This window comes from Oncorhynchus nerka, linkage group LG4, assembly GCF_034236695.1.
Source record: "Oncorhynchus nerka isolate Pitt River linkage group LG4, Oner_Uvic_2.0, whole genome shotgun sequence".
Taxonomy (NCBI): Eukaryota; Metazoa; Chordata; class Actinopteri; order Salmoniformes; family Salmonidae; genus Oncorhynchus; species Oncorhynchus nerka.
In genome coordinates, this window is record NC_088399.1 from 81,677,375 (window position 1) to 81,704,305 (window position 26,931).

General features: G+C 43.9%; 1 protein-coding gene across 1 annotated transcript in view; it reads right to left on the bottom strand.

The window, feature by feature from the left end:
- The window catches only part of LOC115128656 (juxtaposed with another zinc finger protein 1-like), a 36,323-nt gene extending 9,949 nt beyond the window's left edge, over positions 1-26,374 (bottom strand). The window contains exons 1-2 of the mRNA XM_029658719.2: positions 26,089-26,374; positions 58-130 (exon numbers count right to left, since the gene is read on the bottom strand). Coding sequence (XP_029514579.1) covers positions 58-130; positions 26,089-26,203 — 188 coding nt within the window. The 5' untranslated portion in view covers positions 26,204-26,374. The remainder of the gene's footprint in view (positions 1-57; positions 131-26,088) is intronic.
- Between the last annotated feature and the right edge of the window lie 557 nt (positions 26,375-26,931).

The window sequence follows — 26,931 nt, forward strand, 5'->3', positions numbered from 1 at the left end:
CCACGAGCCTGTCCTCCCCAATAAGGTGCCACCAACCTCCTGTGGTATGTATGTTACCTGTTGATGTAGCTCAGGGCCAGGTAAGTGGGCTGTTGTTGCTCCTGTTTCTCCAGAACACGAGGATCTGTGTCTGAGAGAGGGAGAAAGAGGTGCGGGAGAGAGAAAGAGGTGCAAGAGAGAGAGAGAGGCAAGAGAGAGAGAGCCGAGAGATAGAAAGGGGTAGTTAGTGTAAAATAGATTCATTCAATTTCAAATGAGGACATACATACTGAAAGATTTCAAGACTCAGAATGTATCAGCATGGTACATGAGAAGCACAAGGGGAGACAACCTGGTAGCATACATCCAGTCCAGTACACCAGCTTTACTGAAAGTGCTTGTATATGAAGGGTTCGGGGTAAGTATGATTTATGGAGGAAATCAGTATGCAGTAAGGTGAATTGGGTGTATGTCTGTCTCCCTCTCTCTCTGTGTGTGTGTGGAGGGCGGTTGGATATATACGGATAATAAATAGGCTGCATTAGTAAAGACATTCCCTGTCCTGTCAATTGTAGCAGGGGGTTGACTACATAGCACCATGGTACAGAGAGGGTTATGTCACCAAGAACACTGTACATAGCACCATGGTACAGAGAGGGTTGTGTAACCAAGAACACTGTACATAGCACCATGGTACAGAGAGGGTTATGTAACCAAGAACACTGTACATAGCACCATGGTACAGAGAGGGTTATGTAACCAAGAACACTGTACATAGCACCATGGTACAGAGAGGGTTGTGTAACCAAGAACACTGTACATAGCACCATGGTACAGAGAGGGTTATGTAACCAAGAACACTGTACATAGCACCATGGTACAGAGAGGGTTATGTAACCAAGAACACTGTACATAGCACCATGGTACAGAGAGGGTTGTGTAACCAAGAACACTGTACATAGCACCATGGTACAGAGAGGGTTGTGTAACCAAGAACACTGTACATAGCACCATGGTACCAAGAACACTGTACATAGCACCATGGTACAGAGAGGGTTGTGTAACCAAGAACACTGTACATAGCACCATGGTACAGAGAGGGTTGTGTAACCAAGAACACTGTACATAGCACCATGGTACAGAGAGGGTTATGTAACCAAGAACACTGTACATAGCACCATGGTACAGAGAGGGTTATGTAACCAAGAACACTGTACATAGCACCATGGTACAGAGAGGGTTATGTAACCAAGAACACTGTACATAGCAACATGGTACAGAGAGGGTTATGTAACCAAGAACACTGTACATATGTAACCAAGAACACTGTACATATGTAATCAATAACACTGTACATATGTAATCAATAACACTGTACATAGCACCATGGAACAGAGAGGGTTATGTAACCAAGAACACTGTTCATAGCACCATGGTACAGAGAGGGTTATGTAACCAAGAACACTGTACATAGCACCATGGTACAGAGAGGGTTGTGTAACCAAGAACACTGTACATAGCACCATGGTACAGAGAGGGTTATGTAATCAAGAACACTGTACATAGCACCATGGTACAGAGAGGGTTATGTAATCAAGAACACTGTACATATGTAACCAAGAACACTGTACATAGCACCATGGTACAGACAGGGTTATGTAATCAAGAACACTGTACATAGCACCATGGTACAGAGAGGGTTATGTAATCAAGAACACTGTACATAGCACCATGGTACAGAGAGGGTTATGTAACCAAGAACACTGTACATAGCACCATGGTACAGAGAGGGTTATGTAACCAAGAACACTGTACATATGTAACCAAGAACACTGTACATAGCACCATGGTACAGAGATGGTTATGTAACCAAGAACACTGTACATAGCACCATGGTACAGAGAAGGTTATGTAACCAAGAACACTGGACATAGCACCATGGTACAGAGAGGGTTATGTAACCAAGAACACTGGACATAGTACCATGGTACAGAGAGGGTTATGTAACCAAGAACACTGTACATAGCACCATGGTACAGAGAGGGTTATGTAACCAAGAACACTGTACATAGCACCATGGTACAGAGAGGGTTATGTAACCAAGAACACTGTACATAGCACCATGGTACAGAGAGGGTTATGTAACCAAGAACACTGTACATAGCACCATGGTACAGAGAGGGTTATGTAACCAAGAACACTGTACATAGCACCATGGTACAGAGAGGGTTATGTACAGGGGATGGAAGGAGTTGGAGGTTATGATGGATATACTAGAAATTTCACAGTAACACACACACCTCAGTAACACTGCAGCAGGGAGCTTCCACTGCCTCGGGCCACCAGCCCAAACTTCAAAAACGGAGCGTGTGAGCATAAGAGTGTGCTGTGCGCATGTGTGTGTGAGAGAGAGTGTACAATGTGATGAATGTGTGCTAAGCCACAAGTCCACACTACCACCATGTGGTCAACAGGGTGAAAGCCCACTACACTGAGTGTAAATACAGTCAATAGCTGAATACATATGCAATGCAATGGATTGTTGTGAATGTGTACAGCTTAATTCATAACGCCTACCTTACGTACCTACGCAACATAAGAACACAATTAGCTGAGCAAAATGGTGATCCTGCGTACTTGCGTCAAGTTTCTAATTGATATTTTTGCCCCACAACTATGCAGTGCAGTGTACTTGACAGAGTTTTACACGTATTTAATCTGATATGCACTTATCATGAGTCAACCACACTGTGCTTAAGTGTACATACTATTAAATATGTTTAAAGTTTAGAATATATTGTGTTTCTGAGTATTAGTTCAGCCTTGGTGTGAGCCTCAATACATGTGTGAGAGGAGACAATGTGTGTGTATGTATGTAATTATGGTTGTGTGTATAATGGTTCACAGATGACCAGAGCTAGATTATCTCTGTTCCATTTTTAACAGTCTCCCTCTCTCTCCGTCTGTGTGTGTGTGTTTGGTCTTGGAAGTACTTTGGCTTCAGACATTCACACCTCATAATTAAGAAAGAATGAAGACTTCCCACAGTGCAGGAGCACACCAAGGAGACCGGCAAACACCCATACAACCTGACAAACAAACACACACAAAAAGCAGTCTCTCTCGCTCCCTCTCTCTTTCTGAATCTCTCACACACACGTCTAAGGTGGTCCACTGAGGTGGTCTTAAGCAGGTTTTTACTGCTGTGCTTTAATCATTCTACCTGCTGCTGAGATCCAGAAACCAGAACACTTAACCTACATACACTCTATGTAGAGGGGGGGAGGAAGAGAAAGAGAGAGAGAGAGAAAGAGAGAGAAAGAGAAAGAAAGAGAAAGCGAAAGAGAGAAAGAAAGAGAAAGAAAGAGAGAGAGAAAGAGAGAGAAAGAGAGAGAGAGAAAGAAAGAGAAAGAGAAGAGAGAGACCGAGACTGACGATATGTACTTGTCACAGTAGGACGCCATTCCTTGTATTGCTAGAACAAAAGACATACAGTACCAGTCAAAAGTTGACACATACAGGGATATATATTCATTCCAGAGGTTTTCTACATAATAGTGAATACATCAAAACCATGAAATAACACATATGGAATCATGTAGTACGCAAGAAAATGTTTAACAAATTCAAATATACTGAGATTCTTCAAAGCAGCCTCTAAGGATGCACGATATATGGTGAACATATCGGAATCGGCTGATATTAGCTAAAAATGCCAACATCGGCATCAGCACGATGTTATTTAACTAGGCAAACTGACTTGCCTAGTTAAATAAAGGGAGACACACACACGTAAATGCCAATAAAATATTAGTTTGTCCCCGTTACTTGTAAAACTTCATCAAAACTTCTTCTGTCACGTACTTGCTGTGCTGTTTCGTTGTTCATTTCTTCAGTCGTTTCATTCTCAACCAACCAGGATTTCTATGGAACGTCGTTTGGGTCTTTGCATATCAAAAAAGATACACATCAAATAAAACTATTTGATGTGTCAAATAAGCTTGTTGACCAATCAGGATCTGAATATGACTGCACATCGCATTTATTTTTAAAAATGTACGTAGTTATTACACATTGATTACACTATCAATCGTATTTCATATGTCACAACGATTCATCGATACGTATGCTATGATGCTGGTAAATTTGTCTCACGCACGCACCTACAGCACTGGTCATTAAAAAAAGCTAGCTATCTCATGGATGCAAACAATGTTCTTCCCCAAAAACACAGCAAAACGACAAATGTGTTTCAGTAGCTATAGCTAGCTAACTATATAGATAGGTGTCATCATCTAAAATAACCCTAATTTATAAAATAGTTCTTATTTGATTAATGGTGGTCGGACCCATCTATGTGAAGCTAGCCACAATAAGGATTAGGTACAATAGTGGAATTTGCAGTTAGCCTTCAAAATAAAGGTATGGCATAATTCTACTATTTGTATTAATTTGCATCACTGTCAATTACATACTTTTATTTTGAAGGCAACCTGCAAATTCCACTATTGTGCCTAATCATTATTGTGGCTAGCTTCACAACACATAACCCGGTCCGGTCGAGCCTCACTAGCCAGATGGCTGCTTATAACGTTAGCTTTGGGCAACAGGGTTAAGTAACTGGCTAGCTATTTATTTTCAAGAACTAAAGTTCAATTTCAATAGGCGAACAAGTGACAACCTAGCTAATACTTAGTCACAAAGATTCCTAAATCATTGCTAAGAATTATGAAAGTGACTGCAGTTTCTACTGGTCATTGTTTTCAGGCTGGCTGTATTGGTGCTAGCTAGGTACCAAGCTAAAGCTAGCTACCCCAGAAGTTGTGGTCTAACAAATTATGCTTTATTACCAACGCGCTATTGTAAACACATCGTTCGTGGGCGCGTTTTCAGACTTTTTTGTACAGCTTTGCATGTCAAAAAGGATACAGTAGCACTGTCAAAGACCCAAACGGCGTTCCATAGTATGTATGTTGTGAAGCTAATAGCAGTGACACTATTACTGTGTAACTCCAGTAGGGTAACATCTGCGTACTTGGTAGTGCGTACCGGTGCGAACATCACCCACGACTGAGAACGGTTGATTGTCAAGGGCAATGAATTCCATTGTCTTGGCTTTAACCTGTTGCCTCTACTTGGGACGCTTGCGTCCCAACTAGAGCTCTGGAAATGCAAATGTGCTACGCTAAATGCTAATAGTATTAGTTAAAACTCAAAAGTTCATTAAAATACACATGCAGGGTATCAAATTAAAGCTACACTCGTTGTGAATCCAGGCAACAAGTCCGATTTTTAAAATGCTTTTCGGCGACAGCATGAGAAGCTATTATCTGATAGCATGCACCAATACACTACAACAGAAAAACACAGCAGGGGACGTAAACAAAATAATTAGCATTTCGGCGTTACACAAACCGCACAATAAAATAGAAAACAGTCATTACCTTTCACCATCTTCTTTGTTGGCACTCCTAGATGTCCCATAAACACTATTGGGTCTTTATTTCAATTAAATCGGGCCATATAAAGCCAAGATATCGTTATATGTAGACTGTGTGATAAACGAAAAACAGCGATTTCACAACGTAACGTCATTTTTTAAAATTCAAAAAGTAGACGATAAACTTTCACAAAACACTTCGAAATACGTTTGTAATGCTACTTTAGGTATTAGTAAACGTTAATAAGCGATAAAAATCATCCGTAGGCGATGTAAATATCATTAGCTGTCGTCTTGGAAAAAATTTCAGGAGAGAGCTCTTCCGGAATGATCTGGGCGGAGACCGGAGGTAAGCGGTGCCCCTCTTTCGGTTCAACCAAGAATCAAAGATGATTAAATTCACAAGATACTCAACAACATGGGGATGCTGTGGGAGTTGAATGCTCGGTCTTATCTAATTCGGCTCACTGTTAACAATTGCTGGAAGTGGCGCAAGGATATTTATTTCCATTTTCTGTGATCAGGTTTTCCTGCGCTTTCCGATGTAACGCACGTTATCTAATAGCCACAGTCGTGATTTAACCAGTTTTAAAAACGTCCGAGGGTTTCCTATCCACACATTCTAACCATATGAACGTACTATATTCCTGGCATGAGTAGCAGGGCGCTGAAATGTTGCGCGATTTTTAACAAAATGTTCAAAAAAGTAGAGGGTCGACTGAAGAGGTTAATGGATTTCGCTATTGAGTTGTCTCGTTGCAATTTTCTTACTCTTTCAAATGACTGTTCGATCCACACAGCAGACATTGTGGGCTAGATTAGGAATGCTGTGTTGCAAGTGAACCGCAAAATTTTACGTGGAGTCATTGCATCATGTACCTATGTTATATAGGTATGCATGGCAGCTTTGACATCGGTTTTTAACATCGGCGTTAACTTATTATAGCTGGGGGGCAGTATTGAGTAGCTTGGATAAATAAGGTGCCCAGAGTAAACTGCCTGCTACTCAGGCCCAGAAATTAAGATATGCATATAATTAGTAGATTTGGATAGAAATAAAACACTCTGAAGTTTCTACAACTGTTTGAATGATGTCTGTGAGTATAACAGAACTCATATGGCAAGCAAAAACCTGAGAAGAAATCCAATCAGGAAGTGGGAAATCTGAGGTTTGTAGGTTTTCAAGTCTTGGCCTATCCAATATACAGTGTAAAATTTGGTTTGATTGCACTTCCTAAGGCTTCCACTAGATGTCAACAGTCTTTAGAACCTTGTTTCAGGCTTCTACTGTGAAGGGGGGGAGAATAAGAGCTGTTTGAGTCAGGTGTCTGGCAGAATGCCATGAGCTCAGTCTCGCGCGCGCCTGTGAGTTAGCTGCGTTCCTTTTCCTTTCTAAAGACAAAGGAATTGTCCAGTTGGAATATTATTTATGATAAAAACATCCTAAAGATTGATTCTTTACATCGTTTGACATATTTCTACGAACTGTAATGGAACTGTCGTCTGAACTAAGTGCCTGCCCCTTGTGAATTTGGATTTGTGAACTAAACGCACAAACAAAAAGGAGGTATTTGGACATAAATGATGGACTTTATCTTTTTTTTTATTGTGGAACTGGGATTCCTGGGAGTGCATTCTGATGAAGATTATCAAAGGTAAGTGAATATTTATAATGCTATTTCTGACTTCTGTTGACTCCACAACATGGCGGGAATCTATATGGCTTGTTTTTGTCTCTGAGCACTGTACTCAGATTATTGCATGGTGTGCTTTTTCCGTAAAGCTTTTTTGAAATCTGACACAGCGGTTGCATTAAGGATAAGTATATCTTTAATTCCATGTACAACACTTGTATTTTCATCAACATTTATGATGAGTATTTCTGTAAATTGATGTGGCTCTCTGCAAAATCACTGGATGTTTTGGAAGCAAAAACATAACGCACCAATGTAAACTGAGATTTGTGGATATAAATATGAACTTTATCGAACAAACATACATGTATTGTGTAACATGAAGTCCTATGAGTGTCATCTGATGAAGATCATCAAAGGTTAGTGATTAATTTTATCTCTATTTCTGCTTTTTGTGACTCCTCTCTTTGGCTGGAAAAATGGCTGTGTTTTTCTGTGACTAGATGCTGACCTAACAATCATATGGTGTGCTTTTGCTGTAAAGCCTTTTTGAAATCGGACACTGTGGTGAAATTAACAACAAGTTTATCTTTAAAATGGTGTATAATACTTGTATGCTTGAGGAATTTTAATTATGAGATTTCTGTTGTTTGAATATGGCGCCCTGCACTTTCACTGGCTATTGTCAAATCGATCCCGTTAATGGGATTTCAGCCGTAAGAAGTAGACATCGGGTCGATACCGATGTTGGTATTTTTAGCTAACATCAGCCGATTCCAATATGTTCGCCGATGTATCGTGCATCCCTAATTGATACCAAGGTCTATTTTACAAGGGCGCCCTGGATTTCACAATTACGGCAGTGTAGGAGCATAGGAAATACACCAATAAAATACAAATACTGTGTTAACCCTACGCAACACAATCATGCAAAACAACCACATTCCTCAGTAGAGGTCCTCAATCTACATTCTGAATTGCCTTTAAGGTATTCTAAAGATTAGTTCTTCGTACCTCACCTATGGAACAAAAGCAGTTTTTTCCTAAATCTTTTAGTGGCAGACGGAATTTCAAAGATTCGCCATCCTTGTGACTGGGTTTGGTATCTCTTCTAAATGTTAGTAACAACAATGTTAGGTAATGCAGGAGTTTTAAAGGGCTTTATTAATTAACAGAATTAAGTGTTTCGACCTAGCTAGCATACAACAGAATGTCAAGTAGGGCTGGGCGATACATTTGAATTAATCAAATTAATTAGATCTATGTTTTTGCATGATATTCCAAATGCCTTTGTCGCCAGAATCAAGGTATAGTTGTTTTTCAGCTTTTATGAGTTTTATGTCTGCTTTTTCTCATGGTGTATTTTTGGTCTCATCTTCTTTGCTCCTCTGTGCACATTCCCATTTACACCAGAGATCTGTATATAATGATGAGATGCACGCCTCCGCCCTAACAATGGGAGTTGTTCTCTGAAAGGCGGGAAGGCAGGCAACAAGATAAGGTCCAAAATATATTTTAGAAAGAGGTTGCTTCGCCTCTTCCGCTAAAGCCGCTCCCCCTGCCAACAAAATTGAGAGATCACATCTTCCTCTCTGACAAGTGGTTTAAACTCACCATTTGCATTTGAGGTTTGGTCCAACAGAATCGGTCATATGGACACCAAAACATTATTTTACTGTAATAGAAAAGATAACTTTTCTAACAATACCCTTTTTATGTCTCAATTACTCACATTGCGCGCAGAGCAGACACTACTAAAACGAGAGTATCACTGAATATTGATTCTGTAAAATGAATGCTCAGTTTGTCGTGGTATTGGGGTATCAAGTACCGGTAGAAGCATTATAGCCAAAGACCGTTTTAAAAATGTGCAATAAGCATAAAACAGAATTATATACGGAATTGGCAATTCGTTCTATTTCTCATTCTGAGAAATAAGGTAGGCCACTTGATTTCAACATCTGAACAAAGTGGACATGCTTTCCAAACAGTTGGAAACAGACAGAATGGTGTGTTCATAACAATTCAATTGATCAACCTTGTTAGCTAGTAAATATATTGTTGGCTAAACTGAAATATAAAGATTAGCTGGCTAATTACTAGCACGTGGGCTTGAGAGATTGTTGATAAGACATGTGCCTGCTACAAGAAGTTGGTCATTATTAGCGAATGTGTATTATGCATGGTTCTAGTTAAATTTGTAACTAAAAAGGGAATTTTCCGAGTGGCATGTATTTATGGATGCCAGGCTTCTCCAAATATTTGACCAATAAAAAATTATACAATATTTCTCACTCTCTGTGTTGTCATAATTTTCCGTCAATTCGCAACTAGCTGAATCTCACCAGAGAAATCAGAGTGGGGGAAACAGCGCCCCTGTCTCAGTATGTAGCTCATGCATAGGATGCTGTCTGGAACAAAAGAGTATGCCATGTTGCTGCTGTGGCATTTGGTTGATTGATGCCAGAAAGCATTTGGCCTCCTTTGATACAAAAACCGATAAAATAATTAGCAAACTGTGGGCTGCCATAGTGCAGCCAGTTTGGATTTGGCTACAGAACAATCCCCCTAAAAATATGGACAATGACAGGTAGAAAGAAAGAGGATAGATGTCACCCCCCCCCCCCCTTATTCCCCCCTATTCCCCCCAGTCACATCTACCCTCTTTCTTTCTACCTGTCCTTGTTCTGTATGTCTTGTTTTGTAATATTTACTTTGTACCTAGAACTCTGGGTCTTGTTGTTTCTGTCTGCTCTTTTATGTTAAGATAAGAATCACTCGAGTGGCGGGGCCAGCACATGCTACCCAAAGGTAGATTAAAATGTGGAAATTGAGAGTGCGTTAAAATGTTTAAAAAATAAAAAGGTAAAAAAGCGCACCAAACCATCAAGATCAGCATATGTAGCACCTACACCCAAGCAGTATCCAACCCACCCCTCCCCCCGGCAAGCACCTTTACTCTCCTTAGTGCTGCTTTTGATACCATCGATCACCAGATTCTTTTGGAGAGATTGGCAGCCCAAATTGGACTACACGGTCAAGTTCTGACCTGGTTTAGATCTTATCTGTCGGAGATATTAATTTGTCTCTGTAGATGGTTTGTCCTCTGACAAATCAACTGTAAATTTCGGTGTTCCTCAAGGCTCCATTTTAGGACGACTATTGTTTTCACTATATTTTTTACCTCTTGGTGATGTCATTCGGAAATATAATGTTAACTTTCACTGCTGTGCGGACAACACACAGCTGTACATTTCGATGAAACATGGTGAAGCCCCAAAATTGCCCTCCCTGGAAGCCTGTGTTTCAGACATAAGGAAGTGGATGGCGGCAAATGTTCTACTTTTAAACTCGGACAAAACAGAGATGCTAGTTCTAAGTCACAAGAAACAAAGAAATCTGCTGTTGAATCTGACAATTCATCTTGATGTTTGTACAGTCGTCTCAAATAAAGCTGTGAATGACCTTGGCGTTACTCTGGACCATGATCGCTCTTTTGACGAACATATCAACTGTTTCAAGGACAGCTTTTTTCCATCTACTTAACATTGCAAAAATCAGAAACTTTTTGTCCATCGACCCGGATTAGGCTGCTAGAAGGCTGCTAGAATCTTGACTAGAACCAAAAAATGTGATCATATTACTCCAGTGTAAGCCCCTCTACACTGGCTTCCTGTTAAGGCTAGGGCTGATTTCAAGGTTGTACTGCTAACCTACAAAGCATTACATGGGCTTTCTCTTACCTATCTTTCTGATTTGGTCCTGCCGTACATACCTACACGTACCTATACGTACAGGTCACTGACCATCTCGAATCACGGGTGCACCTCAGCCACGCTCAAGGTACTAAACAATATCATAACCGCCATCGATAAAAGACAGTACTGTGCAGCCGTCTTCATCGACCTTGCCAAGGCTTTCGACTCTGTCCATCACCATATTCTTATCGGCAGACTCAGTAGCCTCGGTTTTTCTGATGACTGCCTTGCCTGGTTCACCAACTACTTTGCAGACAGAGTTCAGTGTGTCAAATCGGAGGGCATGCTGTCCGGTCCTCTGGCAGTCTCTATGGGGGTGCCACAGGGTTCAATTCTCGGGCCGACTCTTTTCTCTGTATATATCAATGATGTTTCTCTTGCTGCGGGCGATTCCCTGATCCACCTCTACGCAGACGACACCATTCTGTATACTTCCGGCCCGTCCTTGGACACTGTGCTATCTAACCTCCAAACAAGCTTCAATGCCATACAACACTCCTTCCGTGGCCTCCAACTGCTCTTAAAGGCTAGTAAAACCAAATGCATGCTTTTCAACTGTTCGCTGCCTGCACCCGCACGCCCGACTAGCATCACCACCCTGGATGGTTCCGACCTAGAATATGTGGACATCTATAAGTACCTAGGTGTCTGGCTAGACTGTAAACTCTCCTTCCAGACTCATATCAAACATCTCCAATCTAAAATCAAATCTTCACTCACGCCGCCAAACTTACCCTAGTAAAACTGACTATCCTACCGATCCTCGACTTCGGCAATGTCATCTACAAAATAGCTTCCAATACTCTACTCAGCAAACTGGATGCAGTTTATTCCAATTTGTAAGTCGCTCTGGATAAGAGCGTCTGCTAAATGACTTAAATGTAATGTAAATGTAAATTACAGTGCCATCCGTTTTGTTACTAAAGCACCTTATACCACCCACCACTGCGACCTGTATCCTCTAGTCGGCTGGCCCTCGCTACATATTCGTTGCCAGACCCACTGGCTCCAGGTCATCTACAAGTCCATGCTAGGTAAAGCTCCGCCTTATCTCAGTTCACTGGTTACGATGGCCACACCCACCAGTAGCACGCGCTCCAGCAGGTGTATCTCACTGATCATCCCTAAAGCCAACACCTCATTTGGCCGCCTTTCATTCCAGTTCTCGGCTGCCTGTGACTGGAACGAATTGCAAAAATTGCTGAAGTTGGAGACTTTTATCTCCCTCACCAACTTCAAATATCTGCTATCTGAGCAGCTAACCGATCGCTGCAGCTGTACATAGTCTATCGGTAAATAGCCCACCCAATTTTACCTACCTCATCCCCATACTGTTTATATTTATTTACTTTTCTGCTCTTTTGCACACCAATATCTCTACCTGTACATGACCATCTGATCATTTATCACTCGTATTAATCTGCAAAATTTTCATTAGTCACCTACCTCCTCATGCCTTTTGCACACAATGTATATAGACTTTTTTTCTACTGTGTTATTGACTTGTTAATTGTTTACTCCATGTGTAACTCTGTATTGTCTGTTCACACTGCTATGCTTTATCTTGGCCAGGACGCAGTTGCAAATGAGAACTTGTTCTCAACTAGCCTACCTGGTTAAATAAAGGTGAAATATATATATATTTTTTTAAACTCTACATTCACAAGACGCAGGCCTCCTTATTGTCTTTAGAATTTCTAAGCAAACAGCTGGAGGCAGGGCTTTCTCCTATAGAGCTCAATTTTTATGGAATGGTCTGCCTATCCATGTGTCTCTACTTTTAAGTCTTTATCGAAGACTCATCTCTTCAGTAGGTCCTACGATTCAGTGTAGTCTGGCCCAGGAGTGTGAAGGTGAATGGAAAGGCACTGGAGCAACGAACCTTACTTGCTGTCTCTGCCTGGCCGGTTTCCCTCTCTCCACTGGGATGCTCTGTCTCTAACCCTACTAAAGGGGCTGAGTCACTGGCTTACTGGTGCTCTTCCATGCTGTCCCTAGGAGGGGTGCGTCACTTGAGTGGGTTGAGTCACTGACGTGGTCTTCCATATCCGGATTGGCGGGCCCCACCTCGGGTTCGTGCAGTGGGGGAGATCTTCGTGGGCTATACTTGGCCTTGTCTCAGGATAGTAAGTTGGTGGTTGAAGATATCCCTCTAGTGGTGTGGGGGCTGTGCTCTGGCAAAGTGGGTGGGGTTATATCCTGCCTGTTTGGCCCTGTCCAGGGGTATCGTCGGACGGGGCCACAGTGTCTCCCGACCCCTCCTGTCTCAGCCTCCAGTATTTATGCTGCAATAGTTTGTGTCATGGGGCTAGGGCCAGTCTGTTATATCTGGAGTATTTCTCCTGTCTTATCCAGTGTCCTGTGTGAATTTAAGCTTTCTCTCTCGCTCTCTCTACCCCCCCCCCCTGACCTCCTCCCTATAGGCTGTCTCGTCATTGTCGGTAATCAGGCCTACCACTGTTGTGTCATCGGCAAACTTAATGATGTCGTTGGAGTCATGCCTGGCCGTGCAGTCATGCATGAACAGGGTGTACAGGAGGGGACTGATCACGCACCCCTGAGGGACCCCGGTGTTGAGGATCAGCGTAGCGGATGTGTTGTTACCTACCATTACCACCTGGGGGCAGCCAGGATTCAGTTGCAGAGGGAGGTGTTTAGTCCCAGGGTCCTTAGCTTAGTGATGAGCTTTAAGGGCACTATGGTGTTGAACACTGAGCTGTAGTCAATGAATAGCATTCTTACTTAGGGTTTTATTTTGTCCAGGTGGGAAAGGGCAGTATTGAGTGCAATATAGATTGTATCATCTGTGGATCTGTTAGGGCGGTATGCAAATTGGAGTGGGTCTAGGGTTTTTGGGATAATGGTGTTGATGTGCGCCATGACCAGCCTTTCAAAGCAATTCATGGCTACAGACGTGAGTGCTACAGGTCGATAGTCATTTAGAAAGGTTACCTTAGTGTTCTTCGGAACAGGGACTATGGTGGTCTGCTTAAAACATGTTGTTATTACAGACTCGGACAGGGAGAGGTTGAAAATGTCAGTGAACACACTCGCCGGTTGGTCAGCACATGCTCGCAGTACACATCCTGGTAATCCAGCTGGCTCTGCAGCCTTGTGACTGTTGACATGTTTAAAGGTCTTACTCACATCATCTGCAGAGAGCATGATCACACAGTTGTCCGGAACAGCTGGTGCTCTCATGCATGTTTCAGTGTTATTTGCCTCGAAGCGAGCATAGAAGTAGTTTAGCTTGTCTGGTAGGCTTGTGTCACTGGGCAGCACTCGGCTATGCTTCCCTTTGTAGTCTGTAATGGTTTGCAAGCCTTGCCATATCCGACAAGCATTGGAGCCGGTGTAGTACGATTCGATCATAGTCCTGTACTGACACTTTGCCTGTCAGATGGTTCATCGGAAGGCATAGCGGGATTTCTTATAAGCTTCCGGGTTAGTGTCCTGCTCCTTGAAAGCGGCAGCTCTAGCCTTTAGCTCAGTGAAGATGTTGCCTGTAATCCATGGTTTCTGGTTGGGGTATGTAGGTAAGGTCACTGTGGGGATGACGTCATCGATGAAGCCAATGATTTATGTGGTGTACTCCTCAATACCATTGGAAGAATCCCGGAACATATTCCAGTCTGTGCTAGCAAAACAGTCATGTAGCTTAGCATCTGCTTCATCTGACCACTTTTTTATTGACCGAGTCACTGGTGCTTCCTGCATAAATCTTTGCTTGTAAGCAGGAATCATGAGGATAGAATTTTAAGGTCAGATTTGCCAAATGGAGGGCAAGGGAGAGCTTTGTATGCATCTTTGTGTGTGGAGTAAAGGTGGTCTTGAGTTTTTCCCCCCCTCTGGTTGCACATTTAACATGCTGATAGAAATTTGGTAAAACAGATTTAAGTTTCCCTGCATTAAAGTCCCCGGCCACTAGGAGCGCCGCCTCTGGATGAGTGTTTTCCTGTTTGCTTATGGGGGAATACAGCTCATTGAGTGCAGTCTTAATGCCAGCATCGGACTGTGGTGGTATGTAGACAGCTACGAAAAATATAGATGAAAACTAGGTAGATAGTGTGGTCTACAGCTTATCATGAGATACTCAGGCAAGCAAAACCTCAAGACTCCGTCGTTTCTTCTTCTCCGTCGTTTCTTCACGCCAATGACGGGGATTTGGGCCTGTTCCCGGGAAAGCAGTAGGTCCTTCACGTCGGGCTCATTGGACTCGTTAAAGGAAAAAAAATCTTCTGCCAGTTCGTGGTGAGTAAACTCTGTTCTGATGTCCAGAAGTTATTTTCGGTCATGAGAGACGTTAACAGCATAATATGTAGAAAATAAGTTAAAACGCAAAAAAACTAACATAAAAACACAATCGGTTAGGAACACGTAAAACGTCAGCCATCTTCTCCTGCGTCGTCCATTTAGCAACATTGATTGGACTAAATAGTTTTTGGTATCTGTATGTTTGTTTTCAGTGTATTAAACTAACCATGGCCTTGTTGATTTGATGATGTTTAAAATGGTGCTGGAATAGCAGAGGCAATGTGTCTGTTGTCTTTGTGTGGACTTCCGGTAACGCCGTGGTTCTAAAATCAGTAGTTTAGTAAACTGTCGAAAACATTAACTTGCTTGACCATGCTGCAGGTGATAACTGTTTGTATGCCATATTTGCTTTGTGGGTTTTGTGATTAAACAAATATATGTGTAGTTGAATTTATTCCGCCGCTGTGTGACTTGTCTTTTTGTTGTCACCACCTTATTGTATATCGTGGTCAGGTATGAACTAACGGATTATAGAGCAAACATAATTATCACAACATAGGTTGTAATATGGCTTTTTTAGTGTCTCGTCTTCCTCAGTGATTTTACCCACGCACCACTACTGCTTTATAGACAGACTTGAAAGCCAGATCAGTGAATATTGCAACAGCAAAAACAGGTTAACCTATTTTGATAAAATCATATTAGTGGGTCTTATGGTTGTGGAAGGCTTGTATTTAGCCTAGGTATAACGTCACAAGCCCTGAATTTGTTAGATCATTGCTACCTGTTTGAAATGCAGTGTATTTGACCTTTAAATTGTACAACAAAACTTAGAGAAAACATTAAGATATATATAGTAAATCGCCCATAAGTTGTTGTTTTTTTAAAGAAAAAAAATAATTGAGACATGATTTTTAGGCCATATCGCCCAGCCCTAATGTCAAGCTCCGCAAAGCTAACCACATACTCTAGAACGTTGGGGATGGGGGAGGGGGGAATTAAGTAAACCAGGTGCAGAGGGGGAGAGCAATAAATGTTCCCCAACTTTATGGCTTCCGTTCACCTAGCAGGACAGGAAGCAAGTATACTCCTGATACCGCCACTGTAACAAGAAGGCAGGCGCGCACATGCACACACACCCATGATGGAGAAGTGGTCCCGTGTGGCTCAGTTGGTAGAGGATGGTGCTTGTGTCACCAAGGTTGTGGGTTCGATTCCCAAGGGGGACAAGTATGAAAAATGTATGCACTCACTACTGTAAGTTGCTCTGGATAAGAGTGTATGCTAAATTTAAAAAATAAAACGGAGCTTGTGTCACAGCTGTCACACTGGTCCAGTGCTCTCCAAAAGACAGTGTGTGGCATGGGTGTGTACCTGTGTATAGGAGTGTAAATTGGGGGCATAAGAGAGTCATAAATATAGTCCAAATTAGTGTTCCTGTCATTAAATCAGCTACCCATCAAACAGCACTCTACGGACTTCAACACAACATCGCTTTTCTGACCAACAGTCTACTACTGCCTCCTACCGGTCAAAGATAAGGCCCCACCTGTGTGTGCATTTTTTTGTTTAACTATACTTGTGGGTAACAGAAGTCCTCACAAGGATAGTAAAAAAATGAACATTTGGGCGGGCAAGTGGGGACATTTTGCCGGTCCCCATGAGGAAAAATTCAATTTTAGGCTTAGGTTTAGGCTTCGGGTTAGAATTAAGGTTAGGAGTTAAGGTTAGGTTTAGGTAAAGTTTTAGGGTTAAGGTTAGGCTTAGGTTAAGGGTTAAGGTTAAATTTAGGGAAAATAGTATTTTGTATGGGAATCAATTATTTGGTCCCCACAAGGATAGCAATACAAAACTGTGTGTGTGTGTGTGTCACAGCAGGCCAAGAATGCAGGTCTTGTTTTCCAGACTGCTAATTAAGCCAGAGTGTGTTTTAATGTGTTTCTGAAGCAGCAGGCACCGGATGGAGAGAGGGAAGAGAGAAAAAGGAGGAGAGTGGGGAAAGAGAGGGAGGGTACACCCCTCTGTAATTAGACTTCCCAGTGCATGTTGGGGCTTTCAGGCCCTGCGACTTCTGAGGGTGTGCGTGTGTTGCGGTGGTGTATTTTCCATTCTGGGACACACTAATTGCCTCGTTACGCCCAGACAGGTCATTTGGAGCACACACACACACACACACTTTCATGTCACACCTCAGCATTGAGTTCAGAGGGGGAGAGAGGAAATAGCCACCAACACACCAGGCATCAACAACAAACATGGACACTGTTCAAATACTTATACAGTGTACCCTTCCTTCCCACCTCCCTCCCTTCCTTCCCACCTCCCTCCCTTCCTTCAGGTCCTGGATTAAATCACTGATCTGACATGACTGGGTTGACATGACTGGGTTAGTAAGATATGTTGTAGTGGAATCATTGCTTTCACATCCTACACACATAACGTAATTACACAAGAAAAAAACACATATGCCTACTCCAAAAATGGAGTTAAGACAAACTAATAACACAGGAAAGGATGCCTATTTCAACTATAGAGACACACTCCAAAGTTGGAAATGCAACAGTACAGTAGTCAGTAAGCAATAGCAAGCGTTTAAAAGAACAGTGAAAAGAAACAGTGCTACACTGGCCCCTTCTGGTCACAGACGGATATACAGTGCCTGTACTATCATTACATTATATTAGCAGACTCACATACACAACGACCTTAGATCTAGGTTACATTTGACAGCTAACAGGATACATGAGTAACAGAGACAAGTTGTACTAGCAACATTTACCAATTTAGGAAGCACTGTGTGTGGCATCTCTGCCTCTCTCGCTCTCTTCTTCACGCTCTTCCACTCCTCTTTCCTCCCCTCTCTCTATCTCTAGGTAGGACAGGGGAAGGGGTGGTTTCAGGCGAGAGGCAGGTATGTACTTGTTCAGGTAATGACAACAGAACACTGGCAGTCTGGCACACAGCTAGCCAAGGCTGACATCACTATATTGCTCTTCTCTGACCCCACACACACACATCTAACTTAAAGACATTTACATTTACGTCATTTAGCAGACGCTCTTATCCAGAGCGACTTACAAATTGGTGCATTCACCTTATGACATCCAGTGGAACAGTAGTGCATCTAAATCTTTTAAGGGGGAGGGGGTGAGAGGGATTACTTTATCCTATCCTAGGTATTCCTTAAAGAGGTGGGGTTTCAGGTGTCTCCGGAAGGTGGTGATTGACTCCGCTGTCCTGGCGTCGTGAGGGAGTTTGTTCCACCATTGGGGGCCAGAGCAGCGAACAGTTTTGACTGGGCTGAGCGGGAACTGTACTTCCTCAGTGGTAGGGAGGCGAGCAGGCCAGAGGTGGATGAACGAGTGCCCTTGTTTGGGTGTAGGGCCTGATCAGAGCCTGGAGGTACTGAGGTGCCGTTCCCCTCACAGCTCCGTAGGCAAGCACCATGGTCTTGTAGCGGATGCGAGCTTCAACTGGAAGCCAGTGGAGAGAGCGGAGGAGCGGGGTGACGTGAGAGAACTTGGGAAGGTTGAACACCAGACGGGCTGCGGCGTTCTGGATGAGTTGTAGGGGTTTAATGGCACAGGCAGGGAGCCCAGCCAACAGCGAGTTGCAGTAATCCAGACGGGAGATGACGAGTGCCTGGACTAGGACCTGCGCCGCTTCCTGTGTGAGGCAGGGTCGTACTCTGCGGATGTTGTAGAGCATGAACCTACAGGAACGGGCCACCGCCTTGATGTTAGTTGAGAACGACAGGGTGTTGTCCAGGATCACGCCAAGGTTCTTAGCGCTCTGGGAGGAGGACACAATGGAGTTGTCAACCGTGATGGCGAGATCATGGAATGGGCAGTCCTTCCCCGGGAGGAAGAGCAGCTCCGTCTTGCCGAGGTTCAGCTTGAGGTGGTGATCCGTCATCCACACTGATATGTCTGCCAGACATGCAGAGATGCGATTCGCCACCTGATCATCAGAAGGGGGAAAGGAGAAGATTAATTGTGTGTCGTCTGCATAGCAATGATAGGAGAGACCATGTGAGGTTATGACAGAGCCAAGTGACTTGGTGTATAGCGAGAATAGGAGAGGGCCTAGAACAGAGCCCTGGGGGACACCAGTGGTGAGAGCACGTGGTGTGGAGACGGATTCTCGCCACGCCACCTGGTAGGAGCGACCTGTCAGGTAGGACGCAATCCAAGCGTGGGCCGCGCCGGAGATGCCCAACTCGGAGAGGGTGGAGAGGAGGATCTGATGGTTCACAGTATCGAAGGCAGCCGATAGGTCTAGAAGGATGAGAGCAGAGGAGAGAGAGTTAGCTTTAGCAGTGCGGAGCGCCTCCGTGATACAGAGAAGAGCAGTCTCAGTTGAATGACTAGTCTTGAAACCTGACTGATTTGGATCAAGAAGGTCATTCTGAGAGAGATAGCGGGAGAGCTGGCCAAGGACGGCACGTTCAAGAGTTTTGGAGAGAAAAGAAAGAAGGGATACTGGTCTGTAGTTGTTGACATCGGAGGGATCGAGTGTAGGTTTTTTCAGAAGGGGTGCAACTCTCGCTCTCTTGAAGACGGAAGGGACGAGCCAGCGGTCAGGGATGAGTTGATGAGCGAGGTGAGGTAAGGGAGAAGGTCTCCGGAAATGGTCTGGAGAAGAGAGGAGGGGATAGGGTCAAGCGGGCAGGTTGTTGGGCGGCCGGCCGTCACAAGACGCGAGATTTCATCTGGAGAGAGGGGGAGAAAGAGGTCAGAGCACAGGGTAGGGCAGTGTGAGCAGAACCAGCGGTGTCGTTTGACTTAGCAAACGAGGATCGGATGTCGTCGACCTTCTTTTCAAAATGGTTGACGAAGTCATCTGCAGAGAGGGAGGAGGGGGAGGGGGAGGAGGATTCAGGAGGGAGGAGAAGGTTGCAAAGAGCTTCCTAGGGTTAGAGGCAGATGCTTGGAATTTAGAGTGGTAGAAAGAGGCTTTAGCAGCAGAGAGAGAAGAGGAAAATGTAGAGAGGAGGGAGTGAAAGGATGTCAGGTCCGCAGGGAGGCGAGTTTTCCTCCATTTCCGCTCGGCTGCCCGGAGCCCTGTTCTGTGAGCTCGCAATGAGTTGTTGAGCCACGGAGCGGGAGGGGAGGACCGAGCCGGCCTGGAGGATAGGGGACATAGAGAGTCAAAGGATGCAGAAAGGGAGGAGAGGAGGGTTGAGGAGGCAGAATCAGGAGATAGGTTGGAGAAGGTTTGAGCAGAGGGAAGAGATAATAGGATGGAAGAGGAGAGAGTAGCGGGGGAGAGAGAGCGAAGGTTGGGACGGCGCGATACCATCCGAGTAGGGGCAGTGTGGGAAGTGTTGGATGAGAGCGAGAGGGAGAAGGATACAAGGTAGTGGTCGGAGACTTGGAGGGGAGTTGCAATGAGGTTAGTGGAAGAACAGCATCTAGTAAAGATGAGGTCGAGCGTATTTCCTGCCTTGTGAGTAGGGGGAAGGTGAGAGGGTGAGGTCAAAAGAGGAGAGGAGTGGAAAGAAGGAGGCAGAGAGGAATGAGTCAAAGGTAGACGTGGGGAGGTTAAAGTCGCCCAGAACTGTGAGAGGTGAGCCGTCCTCAGGAAAGGAGCTTATCAAGGCATCAAGCTCATTGATGAACTCTCCGAGGGAACCTGGAGGGCGATAAATGATAAGGATGTTAAGCTTGAAAGGGCTGGTAACTGTGACGGCATGGAATTCAAAGGAGGCGATAGACAGATGGGTAAGGGGAGAAAGAGAGAATGACCACTTGGGAGAGATGAGGATCCCGGTGCCACCACCCCGCTGACCAGAAGCTCTCGGGGTGTGCGAGAACATGTGGGCAGACGAAGAGAGAGCAGTAGGAGTAGCAGTGTTGTCTGTGGTGATCCATGTTTCCGTCAGTGCCAAGAAGTCGAGGGACTGGAGGGAGGCATAGGCTGAGATGAACTCTGCCTTGTTGGCCGCAGATCGGCAGTTCCAGAGGCTACCGGAGACCTGGAACTCCACGTGGGTCGTGCGCGCTGGGACCACCAGATTAGGGTGGCGCGGCCACGCGGTGTGGAGCGTTTGTATGGTCTGTGCAGAGAGGAGAGAACAGGGATAGACAGACACATAGTTGACAGGCTACACAAGAGGCTACGCTAATGCAAAGGAGATTGAATGACAAGGGGACTACACGTCTCGAGTGTTCAGAAAGTTAAGCTTACGTAGCAAGAATCTTATTGACTAAAATGATTAAAATGATACAGTACTGCTGAAGTAGGCTAGCTGGCAGAGGCTGCGTTGTTGACTATGTAGGCTAGCTGGCAGTGTCTGCGTTGTTGACACTACACTAATCAAGTCGTTCCGTTGAGTGTAATGGTTTCTACTGTGCTACTGTGCTGCTATTCGGGGCTAGCTGGCTAGCTAGCAGTGTTGATTTACGTTACGTTGCGTTAAAAGAACGACAATAGCTGGCTAGCTAACCAGGAAATCGCTCAAGACTACACAATTATCTTTGATACAAAGACTAGCTAGCTATGTAGCTAGCTACGATCAAACAACTCAAGCCGTTGTACTGTAATGAAATGAAAAATGTGATACTACCTGTGGAGCGAAGCGAAATGCGACCGGATGTTGAGTGCGGAAGTTCTGTTACGTTAAGGACGACGAATAGCTGGCTAGCTAACCTCTGTAAATTAAGATAATCACTCTAAAACTACACACTCTAAACTACACAATTATCTTGGATACGAAGACAGCAAAGACAACTATGTAGCTAGCTAACACTACACTAATCAAGTCGTTGAGTGTAAGTTGTGCTGCTAATCGGTAGACGGTGGACTAGCTAACGGTAGACGTTAGCTAGCTAGCTAGCTGCAGGGCGGTGTAGACTGCGTTAGGACGACGAAATACGATAATTACGCAATTATCTATGAAGACATGATCATACATGTAACCTACATACAGGACAACCCTGTACCTCAGAAACACAAATGCTTTGGGGCTGTTTTTCTGCAAAGGGACCAGGAGGACTGATCAGTGTAAAGGAAAGAATGAATGGGGCCATGTATCGTGAGATTTTGAGTGAAAACCTCCTTCCAACAGCAAGGGCATTGAAGATGAAACGTGGCTGGGTCTTTCAGCATGACAATGATCCCAAACACACCGCCCGGGCAACAAAGGAGTGGCTTCGTAAGAAGCATTTCAAGGTCCTGGAGTGGCCTAGCCAGTCTCCAGAACTCAACCCCATAGAAAATCATTGGAGGGAGTTGAAAGTCTGTGTTGCCCAGCAACATCCCCAAAACATCACTGCTCTAGAGGAGATCTGCATGGAGGAATGGGCCAAAATACCAGAAACGGTGTGTGAAAACCTTGTGAAGACTTACAGAAAACATTTGACCTCTGTTATATACCCTTTGTTGGCAATGACAAAGTATTGAGAAACTTTTGTTATTGACCAAATACTTATTTTCCACCATAATTTGCAAATAGATTCATTAAAAATCCTACAATGTGATTTTCTGGATTTTTTTCCTCATTTTGTCTGTCATAGTTTAAGTGTACCTATGATGAGAATTACAGGCCTCTCTCATCTTTTTAAGTGGGAGAACTTGCACAATTGGTGGCTGACTAAATACTTTTTTGCCCCACTGTATCTCAAGTTTGTAGGGAGTGTGCAATTGGCATGCTGACTGCAGGAATGTACAAAAGAGCTGTTGCCAGATAATTAAATGTCCGGGGCGGCAGGGTAGCCTAGTGGTTAGAGCGTTGGACTAGTAACCGAAAGGTTGCAAGTTCGAATCCCCGAGCTGACAAGGTACAAATCTGTCGTTCTGCCCCTGAACAGGCAGTTAACCCACTGTTCCTAGGCCGTCATTGAATACAAGAATTTGTTCTTAACTGACTTGCCTAGTAAAATAAAGGTCAAATCAATAAAACAATTCTCTACCATAAGCCGCCTCCAATGTCATTTTAGAGAATTTGGCAGTACGCCCAACTGGCCTCACAACCACAGACCACGTGTAACCACGCCACCCCAGGACCTCCACATCCGGCTTCTTCACCTGCAGGATCGTCTGAGACCAGCCACCTGGACAGCTGATGAAACTGAAGAGTATTTCTGTCTGTAATAAAAAGCCCCTTTGCAGGGGAAAACTCATTCTGGTTGGCTGGAACTGGCTCCCCAGTGGGTGGGCCTATGGCTGCGCGCGGTGCCCAGTCATGTAAAATCCATAGATTTTGGACCAATTAATTCATTTAAATAGACTAATTTCCTTATATAAACTGTAACTCCGTAAAATCGTTGAAATTGTTGCATACTGCATTTATATTTTTGTTTAGTATATTTCTTGTCTGTGGGAAGGCTCTTTGATATCAAGGCTACTTTAGAGGAGGTCCTGTTAATATTGATGACAGAGTTCCCTTTCAAAATTCGGCAACAAAACCTAGCATGATGCCACCGAATAAACCCTATCATTGGTACTGGAGTTCCAGCGGATGATGAACAGCATACTATTAGATTCTCTGACACTAGAGGGCAGCGCTGTATCTCTAAACATGGACTTCAGACTTTCTGCAGCTGAACATGTCTGAGTGGACAACCCAGCATATCAGTAATGAAATGAGTCTGTTCACCTGCACAGAGAATACTCATCTTCTGTATTGTAATTATTGATTTGGTAACAATTGAATGGTGAATATACTGCACTGGTTGAGCACACGAAGAACCAAAGACAAACAAGAAAACACAAACACACACACACACTCCTTGCTGAGTGGACAGATCTAATGAGAGTATTGATATGATTATGTGTTATTAATGGTGTCAGTCATTGTAGCGATGCAGCTGTAGGGTTGATTCATTGACCCCACTGATCAGACTGGTGACCCCTGTTCTGCTCAGCTGCTTCAGGAGCCAGATGGTGAGTGTGTGTGGGGAGGGGGTTATATTTCTATCCTTGTGGGTGCTAGGAATCCCCATAAGGAGAGTAAAACAAGGAAAATTCTCCCTTGTGGGGACATTTCCCAGGTCCCCACAAGGACAAATGCTATTTTAGGCTCAGGGGTTAGATTTAAGGTTAGAATTAGGGTTAGGTTTAGGTAAAATTCGATTTTTAATAGAAATACATTTTAGGTTCCCACACGTATAGTAATACCAAACGTGTGTGTTTTGATTTACTATCCTCGTGGGTACTGGAAGTCCCCAAATGTCCCCACAAGGATAGTAAAACAAGCCTAAAGGCTTAGGGGTTAGGGTTACAATAAGGTTTAGAATTAGGTTTAGGGGTTAGGAGTTTGAGGTTCAGTTAAGGGTTAGTGAATATAGGCTTTTGCATGGAAATCTATTTTAGGTTAGGTCCCCACAATAATAGTCAAGCATGTGTGTGTGTGTGTCTGTATACAGTATGTGGATGCGTGCTCACTGCTAAGCCTACCAGAAATAATAATATTGCTAAGCTCTGAGCTAACCTGCTCTCTGAGATAGATAGCTGACCCTTTCTCTCATCAGCTGATGTGAGTGGGTATATGATGTATGGTGATGATAGGTCTTCTGCCACACCTCCACCAAAACCCCCACTGCACCCCTGTCCTGTAATTAAACAACATCACGGTCACAGCTGGCTGGGGCGGAGCCTTCTTTGTATGAGAGGCAGCAGGTGTGCTGCCCCTCGGGCCAATAGCATTCTCCCATCCCCCTCTGTGACAGCCTGTCTCCATGGAGACCAGCTCAGTGGAGCATCCCTTGCCCGCCCCGCCCCCTCCATGTGTGCATGCTGGTATGAAACACATGGAAAAAAGCGATGGGCATACCATTGGTATTAATGTTGCAAGCCCTAAATGTTATTACCTCACATGATAAAATGACTAATTTTTAAAATCTAATGGGCAAGATTAGATAAGAGGTCTGATTTAGGAGCCTCCGTGCTCCTGTGACAACCAGACCAAAGGACACATTTGTGGACCCTGTGGTGTTTTGGAGTAAATTGCCATGTTATTGTCTGACCTGGCTGGGCAAATCCCGATCTTTCATGCATAGATCATCCGATTAGGCCTATTCTTACGAGATAACCTAATATTTGGCTCATTGCCGCAGCTGTTTTGTGATGAGTGACTTAGACAAATGGTTTTTTTTTTGTAGCATATTAAACCTCTAAGGCCTCGTAGTTATGATAACTATGCACAATAGTTTATGGTGAAAATATTGCGTTGTATGACACTGATAGACAGGCATATGTTTAATAACCATTTATATTTTTATATAAAATGAGTGCAGTCTAAATGATTGATGATTGCTGCAAATTTGAACTGTAGCATATTGCCTAAAGCCAAGCAAATGATATGAGCGCCTATTTGGTGGTAATCTGCAACAAGTTGAAACATTATATCGTTACATTTTTGCAAATCAAGCACCTGAGAGACTGCAGACTGGAAACAATCTATCTGGAAAAAGGGGAAACAACTTTGCTGGCACAAAATTCAAAACATTTCAGCTGACAACAACCAAATAATATGATAAACGCTGACTTACAAACAAAACATAGGCTACCTGATAGGTACAAGTCTACTACTAAACTAGCGGCATTTATTATTCTAGTTGTAACTGAGTCGAGTCAAATCAATTATCATTTACAATGAAGTATTATCTTACCGCATGTTCAGGGTGAGAACAGCTGAGTACTTGTGATGACAATGGCGAGAGATAAATCTCAATCAGCGAAAGGTGCTCCGCTGCATTGTAACACGGGCCTAAAAGTAAACACAGCGACCAATGCAAAACCTCTGCCTGGCTAGACTACACTAGCCTAGCCACCTATGACAACGTTAGTAGTTTAATTTTTTTAAATAGCTAAACTTACGCCCTTGCTGCATAATAATAATGCAAAAATAAATCCAACCACTAAATCCGAGGGGAAGTTTGTTTTCTCATTTTTTATTCTGCATTTGCAGCGAAAGGGTAGCAAGCAGGCAGGCATAGCGGAATGCAATGGAACCGTGTTCTTCTAGCCTAGCATTGGGCTAGCTAGCTAACTATGCTACCTCTCTCCCTCCCCAACTCACCGATGTGATTGTCCTCGATATGGACGATGAGCTCGGCCAGAGACTCGAACTGGAGCCCACAGCCCCCGAACCTGCAGGAGTTGGAGAAGAAAGACGCGGCGGCGATGCCTGTCATGGTTGCTGACTAGTGCATTCACTGGGAGTTCGGTAGCCGAGGCGGGCTTTGGATCCAGGGAAGGAGCAGGGGAGCAGCGTATCAGACACCGGGCGGCCAGGCAGGACAGTCACAGCAGCGGCAAACGCAGCTGGAGGTTGTCAGTAGTTACCCCAGCCACAAAGTCATAAACCCCGCCTACAATGTGTTTTCTTCAAAAGGTCGATGTCCGCGCCCGCGCGGAAATCTATTTAGCATAATCAAAAATCCCCATAAAAAATGTCAATTTAGGGCCTCTAGAGTGGTGCAGCAATCTAAGGCACTGCATCACTACAGACCCAGGCAGTCATAGCCAGCCGTGACCCAGGACACAATTGGACTAGCATCATCCAGGTTAGGGGAGAGTTTGGCTGCCAGGGATTTCCTTGTCCCATTGCACTCTAGCAACTCCATGTGGCAAGCTAGGTACCTCAAATCAAATCTATCTAATTTTATTTGTCACATACACATGGTTAGCAGATGTTAATGCGAGTGTAGCGAAATGCTTGTGCTTCTAGTTCCGACAATGCAGTAATAACCAACAAGTAATCTAACTAACAATTCCAAAACTACTGTCTTATACACAGTGTAAGGGGATAAAGAATATGTACATGAAAATATATGAATGAGTGATGGTACAGAGCAGCATAGGCAAGATACAGTAGATGGTATCGAGTACAGTATATACATATGAGATGAGTATGTAAACA